We start from the raw sequence: 13,978 nt of genomic DNA on the forward strand, positions 1-13,978 counted from the left end.
AGAAAAGACAATATGATATTCTAATAGCTAACCCTGGCGTGGTTTTAGGATCAAAAGAGACGGATGGCACCAACGCAGGATGTGTTCAAGAACAGTAACACAGTTGTGCCAGTCGTAAATGGGAAAGGCTAAATTCGAGCGAGCTGCGCAAACGAAAAGACTTGGCAACTTCTACTCGAGGGCTCACGCGTTTTCTGGGGGGATTCAATCATGGATTGAGGAGACGCTGCCCGAACCTTCCTGGGGTGGCCAGAGCGCCACCTGCCGGCGGAGGAGGTGGCCGCGGGGGGGTCCCGGCACCGCGGGCTCGGGAACCCAGCTCCCTTCTCCCAGCCCGCCGCCGACTCTTGCGATCCGAGCCGGGTCCTCGTTCCCCGGACGGCCGGGGAGCCGCAGCCCAGGCTGCTCCGCGGGCCCAGCCCCAAAGGCCGGACGAAGTCGGCCCTCCGGTGTCTCTGGCGGCCGGCATGCGAGTGGGGGGCCCGGATGCAAGGCCTTGGCGTCGCGGGAACCTGCTCCCCAACACAAAGCCGCGGCCGCGCAGGTGAGCGCGGCGGAGCCACGTGAGCCGGTGAACTTGCAGGAACTGGGCCAGCGAGCCCCAGCCAGCCACGGTCGCCCCCCTCCGCGCACCCCTGCCGCAGGTTTGAGCCGCCTCCGCTCGGATTCGGGAGCCGAAGGGGCGAAGGTTCGGAGAGCAAGGAAACGAAGGAGCGGGGGTGGGGGGCGCGGCCAGAGACCACCCCAGTCTCAGCCCCGCACCTCCGGTCCCGAGGCCCCGCGCCCTCAGCCCCCACAGTCTGTGCCCCTAGCACGCGATCACCCCATGTCCTCAGCCCCCCAGTCCTCGACCGTCCTGCGCCCCCAGCCCCCAATCCCACCCTCCCAAGCCCCAAACTCCACCTCCGCGCCCCCAGCCCCGGACCGCCCCGAGTCCCTAGGCCACCAGTTCTCGACCCCCGGCGTCCCCAGCCCCGGCCGCCCGCGCCCCCAACCCCCCAACCCCTTGATCCGCAGCCCCTAAGCCCGCACCCCCGCGCGCCTCCAGACCCCGGCTTCCCCGAGCCCCCCGGGCCCGCCGCCCACCCCCCGGCTACTCACCGGCGGCCCCCGTAGCCGCTGCCGGGGGAGCCGGCGCCTGGGTCAGGATAGCCGTGCTGCTGCAGGGCCGCGGCCGGGAAGGGGTAGAGGAAGCCGGTGGCCAGCGCCGACCCGCAGAGGCAGCAGCACGCCCAGGGCAGGAGCAGAGCCAGCTTCATCTTGCGCGGCAGCCCGCTGGGACCCGGAGTCCCGGGCGGGAGGACTGTCGGCAGCGCACCGGCGGCCCCCGCCGGAGCCGAGCGAACGCGCCTACAAGCGAGCTGAGCCCGGGTCCGAGCTGGAAGTGCCTGGGGGGCGCCCACGCCTCTCAGGGCCGCCTTTTCAAATTCGGCGAGGTGGGCTCTGCGCCGTCAAAGGGGGCGTGGGGCTTTCTCATTAACCCTCGGCGGTCCGGGGCCGAGGAGGCAGCAGTGGAGGCCGAGCCGGGAGAGGGGGGCGGGAGGGGCGGGGTTCCTGCTCCGCTGGGGGTCCCGGGAGCCGCGCGCCCCGAAAGCCAGACCTTGTGCCTGGGTCCCCGCACACAAGCTCTTTAGAAAGCTCCCAGCCAAACCTTCTTCAGGTCGCAAGCCTTCTGGAGCACCCACCCTGTTCCGGGCATGCTCACCTGGGTAACGTGGCTTTATCCCTACAGCATGGCTGTCTGTATTAGGTGGTGCCATTCCCATTTTTCAGAGGTAGAAACTGATGCTCAAAAAAGTTAAGCAAGAAAGATACACGCTCCTTGTCCAAGGCTCTTTGAACCAAATCGTTGCACACCCAGATGTCTGCAGAATCATCTCCCATTTTTACCTCCAGACTCTGTCACCTACCAGCTGTCTAAGTCAAGAAGATGCTTCGAAGGAAGAGGCATTCCGTATGGGGTGCAAAGTTGTCCCTAGACTCACAGATTTGTGAAGCACCATATCTGGGAAGGAGCTGGGGGAAGACGTGACACAATCCCACCTTTTACGGGTGTGAGAACTGGGTTCCCAGACTACACAGTGAGCCCAAGGCCAGCCTGACCCCAAGTAGGTGTTTTCTGGACCGTGTTATCCCCTCGGGGCTTGTACCCAGCACAAAGGGCCAGTGGGAGCTGAAATCCAGCCTGTGCCCCACTCCCCAGGTTAACATCTTTTTCCAGTTCTCCCCACAGCATCCTAGGGGCTGGCAGAGGCCCTGAGGCCAGCTCTGTGCCTGCTAACAGTGGGAAGCTCCTAGTTCCTAAAATGCAGGTAGAACCGGAGAGAAGCCATCAAGTGTGGAAATGCTTGGTGGACTGCAACCCATTTTATAGAAGAACTGTGGCATTGTTTTTAGAAGAAGAACAGGAAGATGCTGTTGAAAATGTGGAGGGAAAGCGCAGGCTCCAAGGCTCTTACCCTCCTGTTACATACCTAAGTGTATATCCATATATACAATTCCCATATGTACCTTCTTGAGGGCTTCCCTCATAGCTCAGTCGGTAAAGAATCTGCCTGCAATGCAGGAGACCCAGGTTCTATTCCTGGGTCCAGAAGATCCTCTGGAGAAGGAAATGGCAACCCACTCCAGTATTCTCGCCTGGAGAATCCCATGGACAGAGGAGCTTGGCAGGCTACAGTCCATGGGATGGCAAGAGTCAGACACAACTTAGCGACTAAACCACCACCACCACTCTCATGAGTACAAGTCCCAAGATTTCATATCCAGTCCCCTTCACCCTTTCCCCAAACTGCCCATCCTTATCCACTCAATTCCCTCAAATCCTGCCTGGGCTTTTTATTTATTTATTTATTTTTACTATTTCAGTTCAGTTCAGTTCAGTCACTCAATCGTGTCCGGCTCTTGGCGACCCCATGGACTGCAACACACCAGGCTTCCCTGTCCATCACCAACTCCTGGAGCCTACTAAGACTCATGTCTATCGTGTTGGTGATGCCATCCAACCATCTCATCCTCTGTTGTCCCCTTCTCCTCCCGCCTTCAATCTTTCCCAGCATCAGGGTCTTTTCCAATGAGTTGGTTCTTCGAATCAGGTGGCCAAAGTATTGGAGTTTCAGCTTCAGCATCAGTCCTTCCAATGAATATTCAGGACTGATTTCCTTTAGGATGGACTGGTTGGATCTCCTTGCAGTCCAAGGGACTCTCAAGAGTCTTCTCCAACACCATAGCTCAAAAGCATCAATTCTTCAGTGCTCAGATTTCTTTATAGTTCAACTCTCACATCCATACATGACCACTGGAAAAACTATAGCTTTGACTAGATGGACCTTTGTTGGTAAAGTAATGTCTCTGCTTTTTAAAATGCTGTCTAGGTTGGTTATAGCTTTTCTTCCAAGAAGCAAACGTCTTAATTTCATGGCTGCAGTCACCATCTGCAGTGATTTTGGAGCCTCCCAAAATAAAGAAGTTTTAAAATCTTCTCTCACTGTTTCCACTGTTTCCCCATCTATTTGCCATGAAGTGATGGGACTCAGTGCCATGATCTTAGTTTTCTGAATGTTGAGCTTTAAACCAACTTTTTCACTCTCTTCTTTCACTTTCACCAAGAGGCTCTTTAGTTCTTCTTCACTTTCTGACATAAGGGTGGTGTCATTTGCATATCCGAGGTTATTGATATTTCTCCCAGCAATCTTGATTCTAGCTTGTGCTTCATCCAGCCCAGCATTTCACATGATGTACTCTGCATTTAAGTTAAAAAAGCAGGGTGACAATATACAGCCTTGACGTATTCCTTTCCCGATTTGGAACCAGTCTGTTGTTCCATGTCCAGTTCTAACTGTTGCTTCTTGACCTGCATACAGGTTTATTTTATTTATTTCCTTGGCTGCATTAGGTCTTACATGTGGCACATGGGCTTCTCTAGTTGTGGCACACGGGCTTAGTTGCCCCTCACTTGTGAGGTCTTAGTTCCCCACCTAGGGATCAAACCCGTGTCCCCTGTATTGGAAGGTGGATTCTTAACACTGGGCCACCAGGGAAGCCCCATGCCTCAGCCTTTCAAATGGGACTTCCACACTTCCCAAGTCTGGAGTTTGCACCTAGGAATAAGGATGCACAGAGTCCATCTCCGAATGGACAGCCCCCTAATGGGAAACATCACTTGGACAAAGGACCACTTTCTTCATCTTGCCCTCCATCCCTTTCTCAAGGCCTAAAAGATTTGCAGAATTTGGGTTATCAGGGGATTTTCAGTGCCTCCCCCAAAAGGAATCTGAACTGTGTTCCTTGGGCTGTTTTCCAACACCCAATAAATGATGAGGTCATCCCTCGCCTCTTCTCCCCCCCGCCAGGAATTTGTGAGCATCTGTCTTCCTCCTCTCCCTCCTTCACTTGCATAATGAGACCTTAAAGACCAGAGGAATTCCACGTTGCTATAAATTGGCTTTATGCTGTAGGCATTGCAGTAGAGGAACAAGAGTTCACTTTTTATCTTAAACTCATTTTTCCAGTGCCATGGGCAGCACCCAAGCTAGAGGGACCAAGGAGAGAAAGGGATAACACTCTTCTGTAACTGCATGATTCTTTTAGGAGGAAAAGCTTTAGGGAAAGAATTAATACATCCCAGAAACTTCAGGACTAAGGCGGTTGGTTGAATTTGGTCCTCTGTTTCACCTCTAAGACAAAAAGTTCACTCTGGCCCCGTGAATGTATATTGAGAAACTTCTGCATGCCCAGCAGCACTCTGCTGGGTGCAGTGAATGCTCTAAGAGAAGCAAGTAACATATTTCTCACCCTCAGGGTGCTTACATTATTTTTTAGGAAGAGTTAAAATAACCTTTTTTTTTTCCCCTTCAACAGCATGGACTTCCCTGGTGGTCTAGTGGTTAAGAATCTGCTTGCTAATGCAGAGAACACAGATTCAATTCCTAGTCCAGGAAGATCCCACATGCCGCGGAGCAACTAAGTCCATGCACCCTAGATCCCGTGCTCCGCAACAAGAGAAGCCCCCACGATGAGAAGCCCGTGTACCGCAACTAGAGAGGAGCCCGCACCCGCAGCAACTAATGAAAGCTGATGAGCAGCAACGAAGATCCAGCACAGCCATGAGTAAATAAATAACTCTTTTTAAGCCAGCTGGAAGTCTGGACAAATGCTCTGATAACAAGAGGAGATTCCATTTAGAGGGCAAGGGATAAAAATGCAAAGATGCCGAAAATCAAGAAAAGAAATGTGATATCACACAAGTCTACTCCTGGTGCCCCTGCTGACTTGCTGGGTGACCTGGAGTAAATCCCTTCCCTCTCTGGTCCTCCCCAGCATCTTCATTTGGAAAATGAAGAGTGGACTGGCTTGTCTCTAAAGTCTTTTCCAGTACCCGGCCCCCCTCCAAAGAGGGCATGGGACCCAAGAAGAACGGAGAAGAATTCTCCATTCTTAGAACGTGTGGTATCACATGGAATGTGTGGTATCACATTCTAACCCCTCCCTCACCTCCAGAGGACACCAGGTAATAGGGTTCAATTCCAAAGGGTACCAGCTATGTGACCTTGGACAAGTTACTTAACCTCTCTGAGCTTCTACATCTGTAAAATCAGAATAACGGTACCCAATGTATGGGTTTGCTAAAAGAATTCAATGAATTCTTTACACAAAGTTCTTGGAATCATGTGTCTGATGCATTGCAATGTTCAATAAATGTTAATGGTTATTATTTGCAGAGCTTTGGTGAGAGATTAAAATTAAACTATGCCCCCCTGCCCTTCTCAAACTCCCAAGTGGGCTCATAACCCAGGAGTGATGGGAGCTTTCTTAGAAGAATCTGGAGCCTGGAATAAATCTGGTATATCGTTCTCTGTGGTCAATAATTTAAAGCAAAACTTCATTTTAAAACAAATACGGGAACATCATTGAGTAGAATGTGATATTTGCATTATTTTTCAAGCTTAAACATAATTGTGGGTGGCGGCAAAAGTGGGGAAGTTTGAGCAGCCTTGAAATAAAGGGCCTTCTGGTGTCCTCAGAAAGATCCAGTGACTCCTCAGATTCTAGCCACCCCAGCGGGACTCTGGTTCACACTCCACACAAGTACTCATCTCTGTATTTCTAAACTATGCCCACGGCACTCACCGAATACGTGTTAAAGTCTCACGAGAGGCAGAAGCCACTGTTCCCGAGAGTCCGAGAAGTCATGCATGAAAGCCTTGGAGTCGGCATCCAGCCCGTACTGCTGGCTCCCTCTCCCTAGTGCCATGGCAATCTTGGGGCATCACCTAGCCCCTCCCCAACAGGACCTCAATAAAATGGGAACTGAACAGATAAGGGTCATCGGGGTGCCACTGAGCCCTTAACTCCTTGACCACTCACCACAACTCTGGCACAGACCATCAGGCTTCTCATAATCTCCCCATTTTTCATACGAGGAGACGAGAGAAGTGATTTGTCTGTGATTTTGTGCTCTCTCGCCGGTCTGTAAGTTCAAAAGAGCCTTAGAAACTGGCTTGTTTGTACAAAGAGGGATCAGATTTCTTGGTGGAAGTAGACAAGCCCCCCAACACACACACACACACACACACACACACACAAACACACACACCCTTGAGAAGTGGGCTCCTCTGCAACTATGTTTCCAGGCCTTTCTGATAAGAAAATATCAGTCAGCATCCTCTTGGGCAGACAAAAAGCAGAGCTTCGCTTCTGCTGAAGTCAGCAAAGAGACCAACTGAACAGAGAAGTAAATACTCATCAAGCTGAAGCCAAGGTAAATATTGACCTTCTGGCATGATAAATCCTCCTGTTAATCTAAAACAGAAATCTCCCCCTCCCCCACCAGTCCCCTTCTAGGACACAGATCCTGTAATTCTCCCAGAAGTTCAGGGAAGCAATGGTAGAGACCGGCTGGTTTTCATACTGATTGCTCCAACAGCCCTCCCTCCCAGCTGTTCCAGATCCCGCTCCTGTGCCGGTCTGGATTGACTCAAGGTGGCTATACAGTCGCAACAAAGGGGCTTCTTTGTTTTGTTCCAAGCTCTCTGTGCTTCGCCAGGGGCAAAATACGAGCAGAGCATGGGTAGAACGGAAGATGCTGACTCTGTTTTCTTCTTTACCTGGACACCCACAACATTCCACCCACTCCCATAAAAGGGAACACCTCCTTGCTCAGCATACATACAAGTGTAAGCTTACTGGTTTCCCTAAACATTGGCGGTGAAACAGACGTTTAGGAGAAAACTGCAGACATCTAGGTCTTTTTAGCATTGTTAACATTTACATACGGCTTTAGTGAGTCAACTCTGTGTTCTCTTACAAGGAGTAAAGAAATAATCAGACACACAAGGACAACAGCAAATTAGATGGCTACCACAGTAGCCCAGGATCTTAAACAAACACAAGCTTGAAAGGGGAAAAAGTAGTATTAAAAGTGAAAGTTAGGTCTTCCCTGGTGGTCCAGTGGTTAAGACTCCACACTTCCACTGCAAGGAAGCTCGGGTCCCATCCCTGGTCCACATGCCACCATGCAATGAGGCCAAAAAAAAAAAAAAAGCAAAACCTAAAATACGCTTCCCTAGTGACCAACTAACACAACAGCAACAATAAAACACTTAAAAACATGGAGTCTGCCCAGCTGCCAACACCAAAGGCCCAACTCAAATATGGTGATAAGAAGAAACTGCTGACTGAGATAGCCACAGCTAAATAAACGCTCCCCTAAAAACTTAATGAGATTGTGTGTGTGTGTGTGCGTGCTCAGTCATGTCCAACTCTTTGCGACCCCCTGGACTCTAGCCCTCCAGGCTCCTCTGTCCATGAGGATTCTCCAGGCAAGAATACCGGAGTGGGTTGCCATGCCCTCCTCCAGGGGATCTTCCCAACTCACGGATCGAACCCAGGTCTCCCACATTGCAGGCAGATTCTTTACCATCTGAGCCACCATGGAAGCCCCCTTTAATGAGATTACTAGGTGAAACAATGAAGAAAGGAAATGTCTTAGTTTGTCTCCAGTCAATCCTAATGGAAATCAACCCTGACTATTCATTGGAAAGACTGTTGCTGAAGCTGAAACTCCAATACTTGGACCACCTGATGCGAAGAGCCGACTCATTGGAAAAGACACTGATGCTGGGAAAGATTGATGGCAGGAGGAGAACAGGGCAACGGAGGAAGAGATGGTTGGATGGCATCACCAACTCAATGAGCCTGAATTTGAGCAAACTCCAGGAGATAGTGAAGGACAGGGAAGCCTGGCATGCAGCAGTCCACAGGGTCGCAAAGAGTCGGACATGACTGAGCAACTGAACATCAGCAGTGTGATGGTATTTAGAGGTGGCGCCTTTGGGAGATGATTAGGCCATGAGGGTGGAGCCCTCATGAATGGGATTAGTGCTCCAATAAAGAGACCCCAGAGAGCTCCCTCCCCTCTTTGGCCATGTGAGGACACAGCAAGAAGATGACCCTCTATGAATCAAGAACCAGGCCCTCGCCAGACACCAAATCTGCTGGCTCCTAGATCTTGGACTTCCCAGCCTCCAGAAACCATGAGAAATACACTTTTGTTGCTTGTAAACCCACCTCAATTCATGGTATTATCTCAGCACAAATGAACAAAGACACTCTTCCTGCCTCACCCAGGCTCCCCCTGGTGAGCGTTCTTCAGGACACAGCTCTTCACCAAATCCCCAACTAGGATTGATACCCGTGCTGTGCTCCCAGAGATCCTTCTATGTCCACACCCACTTCCACCTGCCGTGCTTACCTCTTAACATATTTTTTATTTCCCATACGACACACTCTAAGAACAAGGGGGAGTTTCCCGCCCATTTCTGTCTCCCTGGACCTAACAGCATCACACTCAGTCCGAGCTTAATAAATATTGGCTGGGCTTCTGAGTAAATCTGTGAACCACTTGGTTTGTTCTCCAAAGTCCCCAGGAAGAGAACAAAGGACAGAGCTGCCCTCCAAGGGGTGGTTTCTGGAGGACATTCATTAAAGTTGGGGACCTGAGCAACACAGCTGTTTACTCTGTATTCTTTCTTCCTTGTAGGTGACAAAGCAAAGGAGAGAACCACAAATGGGGACTTTTCTGGCGATCCAGTGGCTAAAACTCCATATTTTCAATGCAAGGGGCCCAGGCTCGATCCCTGGTCAGGGAACTAGATCTCACATGCTGCAACAAAGGTTGAAGATCTCACATGCCACAACTGAGACCCAGCACAGTCTAATACATTAAAAAAAAAAAAAAAAAAAAGGTTGGAAAGAAAAAGAGAGAATCATAAATTAAAATGCCAGGTGGGTCCTATAGATGGCCAGACCAAAGAAGGAACTTGACATTCATTTCAAGAGAGATTGATATCTTCCCTACTCACATCTCTATCCAAAATTGAGTTTAGTACTTCATAAAGGGCTGTCAGGTACAACCTTCAAACCAAAAGGCTCCAGATAACCCCATAAACACCAGCCCGCCAACGTCTTATAAGGATTTACCAACATCTTATGAGGTCTTTGTTGTACATAATCAAAAACACCTTCCCCATACTTCTTGGAAGGCATGTTTTGCTGAAAAGCAGAGAGGAAGACAGACCATGTGCCCTAAAGGAGGTTTTGCACCAATACCCAGACCCAAAAGAAAGAGAATGAAAAGGTTGTTCCACTTGATAAAACCTCACTGCAATTTACTATCATGAAGTGTCTGTTTGAAGTCGGGACAAGTTCTAGATAAGCTCTTCATTGAGAAACCAGGATAAAGGGGGGAGGGGGGAGAGAAGGCAGCCGGAGTGGAACTCTGATTACAGAGCCATTAATTAAGACCATGAAAGGCCACGGAGTTGCCTTTGATTGGAAAAATAGATGAGTGCAGAATTAAAGGCTTTGGGGGAAAATCTTTTCATGCTTAAGGAGAGCCAAAAATTATTTCAAGGGTTTTAACATTAAGGCACTATTAAAGCTAAGGCGTTGGTGGTGACCAGATGACCCTGTCAATTTAATCAAAATCTTATGGGGAGGAGGGGGACAAAGTAAGTGACCCGTTTTGTTTCAAAGCCTGTGCGGCTGTCTGGTTCCTTGCATGGGCATTTTTCAGGCTGGCCTGGGCCCCCTCACAGAGCCACCCAGAGGGGCCCTGCCATGGGGAAGCAGGCCCCCGAGTCCAGCGTGCACCCCTTGGTGCTCCCCAGAGACTGCCATCCAGCTGGTGTGGGGGTGGGGCTCAGGGTGCCGCCCCAGTCCGGCCTGCTTCAATCTCTCCCTGATATTCCACCACTGCCTCCCGACCCTCCAGCAAGCCTCCAGGCCCAACAGAACCCCGGCTCACACTGACTACAGGGTGCCTCAGGCAACTTTCTTCACCTCCCTGAACTTCAGTTTCCTACTCTCTCTGTGAGGCGGAAAGAATATTCCCACTGAGGGTCAGTCGGAACATCCACACCTATTTACATTCCAACATATAATATGATGGCTCAGCAGGTGAAGAATCTGACTGCAATGCAGGAGACACAGGAGATGCAGATTCAGTCCCTGGGTTGGGAAGATCCTCTAGAGGAGGAAATATGGACCCACTCCAGTATTCTCGCCTGAGATTCCCATGCACAGAGGAGACTGGTGGCCTATAGTTCATGGGTTGCAAAGAATCAGACACAACAGAGCACACACGTGCACACAGGTCTATGGAAGCTCCATGTGTGTTGGTTCTCTTCCTCACTTTGTCTCCAATTCTTCCCTAAGTGACATTCAGAAAAGATGGTTCTAGAATGCAGATCATGCCATTGCCCTCCAGGACTTTGCAGAGAATGTCAAGGATTTAGACTGGACCTCGCTTTGAGCCTGACACTCAGAGCTAACGGCCCTCTTGGCCTCAGCCCTTGTCCTGGCTGGTCTCCTTCAAACACCTGCTATGGCGCCACACTGCCTACAGAACAAAGTCTGAACTCTCTTTGAACTGGCATTCAAAGCCCTTCATGAACTGGCCTCACTACCCTTCTGGAATCATCTCTCACTCCTTACTTCCTTACATGCACATATCCCAGAGCAAGCCATATACACAGGGTGGGGAAATTGCATGAGCTAAGATGGGATTGTGCATGGTTTGGTGCCCAGGACCCAGAGGACTTGGGTAGACAAATAAGCAAACCCACAGGTACAAGCAGTGTGACACCTGCAAGGGGTGTGTAGGGAGTCCCAAGAGAGGGACCGATGGCTAGACCAGCCTGTGGGAGTTAAAGATGTCACAGGTCACAGAAGAGCCCTTTGAGAGCTAAGACTGAGAGATGAGGAGGAGTTCGCCGGAGAGAAAGTGGGGGCAGTGCCCAGAAGGGGAAAGAAGGAGAAGGAGCAGAGGCGGGCTGAACAGAGAGGACGTGGGCGAGGGCAGAAGATGAGGCCAGTATAGCTGGACTGCCACAGACGCATCGTGAAGGCTTTGAATGCCAGTTCAAAGAGGGCCTTCTTGCCGTTGACAGCGTGTGTGTGCTCAGTCGCGTCTGACTCTGTGACCCCATGGACTGTAGCCCGCCAGGCTCCTCTGTCCATGGAATTTTCCAGGCAAGGATAATGGAGTGGGTTGCCAGATCCTCCTCCAGGGGATCTTCCTGACCCAGGGATCGAACTTGCATCTCCTGCATCTCCTGCATTGGCAGGCGGATTCTTTACCACAGAGCCACCTGGGAAACCCATTGACAATGGGGAGATCCTTAAGAGTAGAATGACTCACACTGGTCCTCTGCCTCCGGTGACAGCTGGTTAGAAAAACATCTTAAGGAGAACCGGTGGTCCAGTGGTTAAGACTTCACCTTCCAATGCAGAAGATATGGGTTTGACCCCTGGTCGGAGGTTAAGATCCAACATACCTTTCAGCCAAAAAACCAAAACATAAAACAGAAGCACCGGGATGGGGAATACATGTAACTCCATGGCTGATTCATGTCAATGTATGACAAAACCCACTGCAATGTTGTGAAGTAATTAGCCTCCAACTAATAAAAATAAATAAAAAAAATAAAAATTAAAAAAAAAACAGAAGCAATATTGCACTAAATTCAATGAAGACTTAAAAAAAGAAGAAGAAACTCTGTCTAATGCAAATGATACTAATCCAAAGAGAGCAAATGGGTTTTTTTTTTTTTAAGTACATTGGAAAATAAAGTAAATATGCTATGTGGGTTCAAAAAGCCCCTCCAAAAATCACTGAAATTGGGACCTCCAGTCATTATGTGCCTCGTAAGATGATGTAATGGGAAATACACAGCATCATCCACGAAGAAGCCCTGTCTTGAAAAGACATGGAACCTCAATCTAATGAAGCCTCGAAGTCTAATCACGAATTTATAGGAAATATGCGAGACAGAGGAACATGTTTAACAATATGAGAGCAGGACTTCCCTGTGGTCTAGTGGTTAAGCCTCTGGCACTGCCAATGCAGGGGGCCCAGGTTTGATCCTTGCTCAGGGAGCAAGATTCTACGTGCTGCAACTAAGATTGAAGATCCTGTGTGCCACAACTAAGACTCACCACAGCTAAATAAATAAATAAAAATCATTATGTTTTTTTAAAAGGGATGGATTTCACTTGATGTAAATTACAGCTCAGTTCAACTGCCTTCAATATAAAGAAATACGGAAAAATTCATTCCCGGACTTCTCTGGTGGTCCAGTGGTTAAGACTCTGGGGCTTCCACTGCAGGGAGCCTGAGTTTGAACCCTGGTCAGGGAACTAGATCCTGCATACCACAACTAAGTGACATAAATAAATTAAAATAAATACTTTTTAAAAACACCAGAGGCAATCAGCCAAGTACAAATGCAGGACATTCCCTGGGTCAATTAACCTGCTTTCTTCCCAACATAATTGGCATGAGAAGGAAAAAAAAAAATGAGGTGATTAAATTAGGTCAAAATTTAGATTAGATTAAAGAGATTTGCCAAATGCAATATGGTATCTTGGATTGGATCCTGGGGCAGGAAAAAAAAAAAAGATGTTGGGGGGAAAAATTATGAAATCTTAATTAACTCTGAGATTTAGTTAATAGTAATGTATTCACATTAATTTACTTTCGACAAATGCACCATGCTTGCCTAAGAGATTAACATTAAGCAAAATGATGTGAGGGATATACAGGAACTCTTATACAAGCTTTTTAACTTCTTTATAAACCTAAAATTATTCCAAAATAAAAAGGTTGGGACTTCCCTGGTGGTCCAGTGGTTTAGAATCCACCTTGCAAGGCAGAGGGTGCATGTTCGATCCCTGGTTGGGGAACTAGGATCCTTGGAGCAGGGCAGACAAATAAACAAATAAATTTTTAAAAAAGAGAGAGAGAGGCTTTGAAAGTTCAAGAGCCAAATACAATGGATGGCCCTTGTTTGGATCCTGGTTTGAACAAATCCATTAAAAAAAAAAAGTCTTTAAGATAATAGAGGAAAATTGAATATGGACTGGAGATTAGATGATGTTTTCAGGATTAGTTGTTCATTTTATTAGGTGTGATAATGACATAGTGGTTACGCTTTTTAAAAAGCCCCTATCTGTTAAACATATGTATGTACTGGTGAAATGATATGATTTCTGGGATTTAGTGTAAAATACTCCAGGAAAAAAAAAAGTGGTGATGGTAGATAAAATGAGGTCGAAAATGGTCGATAATGGTTAAAGCAGATGACGAGTATGCATTTTAAGTTGTCCATACTGACAAGTTAAGAAGAGGAAGGAAGGGGGAAGGAGGGGCAGGGAAGGAAGATGACAAGGGTCAGGGGAGGAGATGGGGGGAGGATGTCTGTACCCTCTCTTCCCTGTTAATGGGTTTAGAGGTATCCCCCTGAAATGCAACAGTCTGGTCACCAACTTGCTTTGTTTCCCTGATCAAGGGAAATGATCAAGAAATTGTCAATGATCAAGATCAAGATTCCTTGCCAAGGGACTTCCCTGGTGGTCCAGTGGCTAAGACTCTGAACCCTCAATGCAGGGGGCCCAGGTTCGATCCCTGGTCAGGGAA

General features: G+C 48.8%; 1 protein-coding gene and 1 non-coding gene across 4 annotated transcripts in view; one reads left to right on the forward strand and one right to left on the reverse strand.

The window, feature by feature from the left end:
* COL26A1 (collagen type XXVI alpha 1 chain) overlaps positions 1 to 1,496 on the reverse strand; it is a 165,507-nt gene extending 164,011 nt beyond the window's left edge. For all 3 annotated transcript variants that reach the window (XM_043915066.1, XM_043915064.1, XM_043915065.1), the window contains exon 1: positions 1,102 to 1,496. In XM_043915066.1, the coding sequence (XP_043771001.1) occupies positions 1,102 to 1,259 (158 nt within the window). In that variant the 5' untranslated portion in view covers positions 1,260 to 1,496. The remainder of the gene's footprint in view (positions 1 to 1,101) is intronic.
* A 12,409-nt stretch (positions 1,497 to 13,905) lies between these two features.
* Positions 13,906 to 13,978, forward strand: TRNAE-CUC. The gene has a single exon. It is a non-coding gene; the product is annotated as a tRNA-Glu (tRNA).

Source organism: Cervus elaphus, chromosome 10 (genome assembly GCF_910594005.1).
Source record: "Cervus elaphus chromosome 10, mCerEla1.1, whole genome shotgun sequence".
Lineage (NCBI taxonomy): Eukaryota > Metazoa > Chordata > Mammalia > Artiodactyla > Cervidae > Cervus > Cervus elaphus.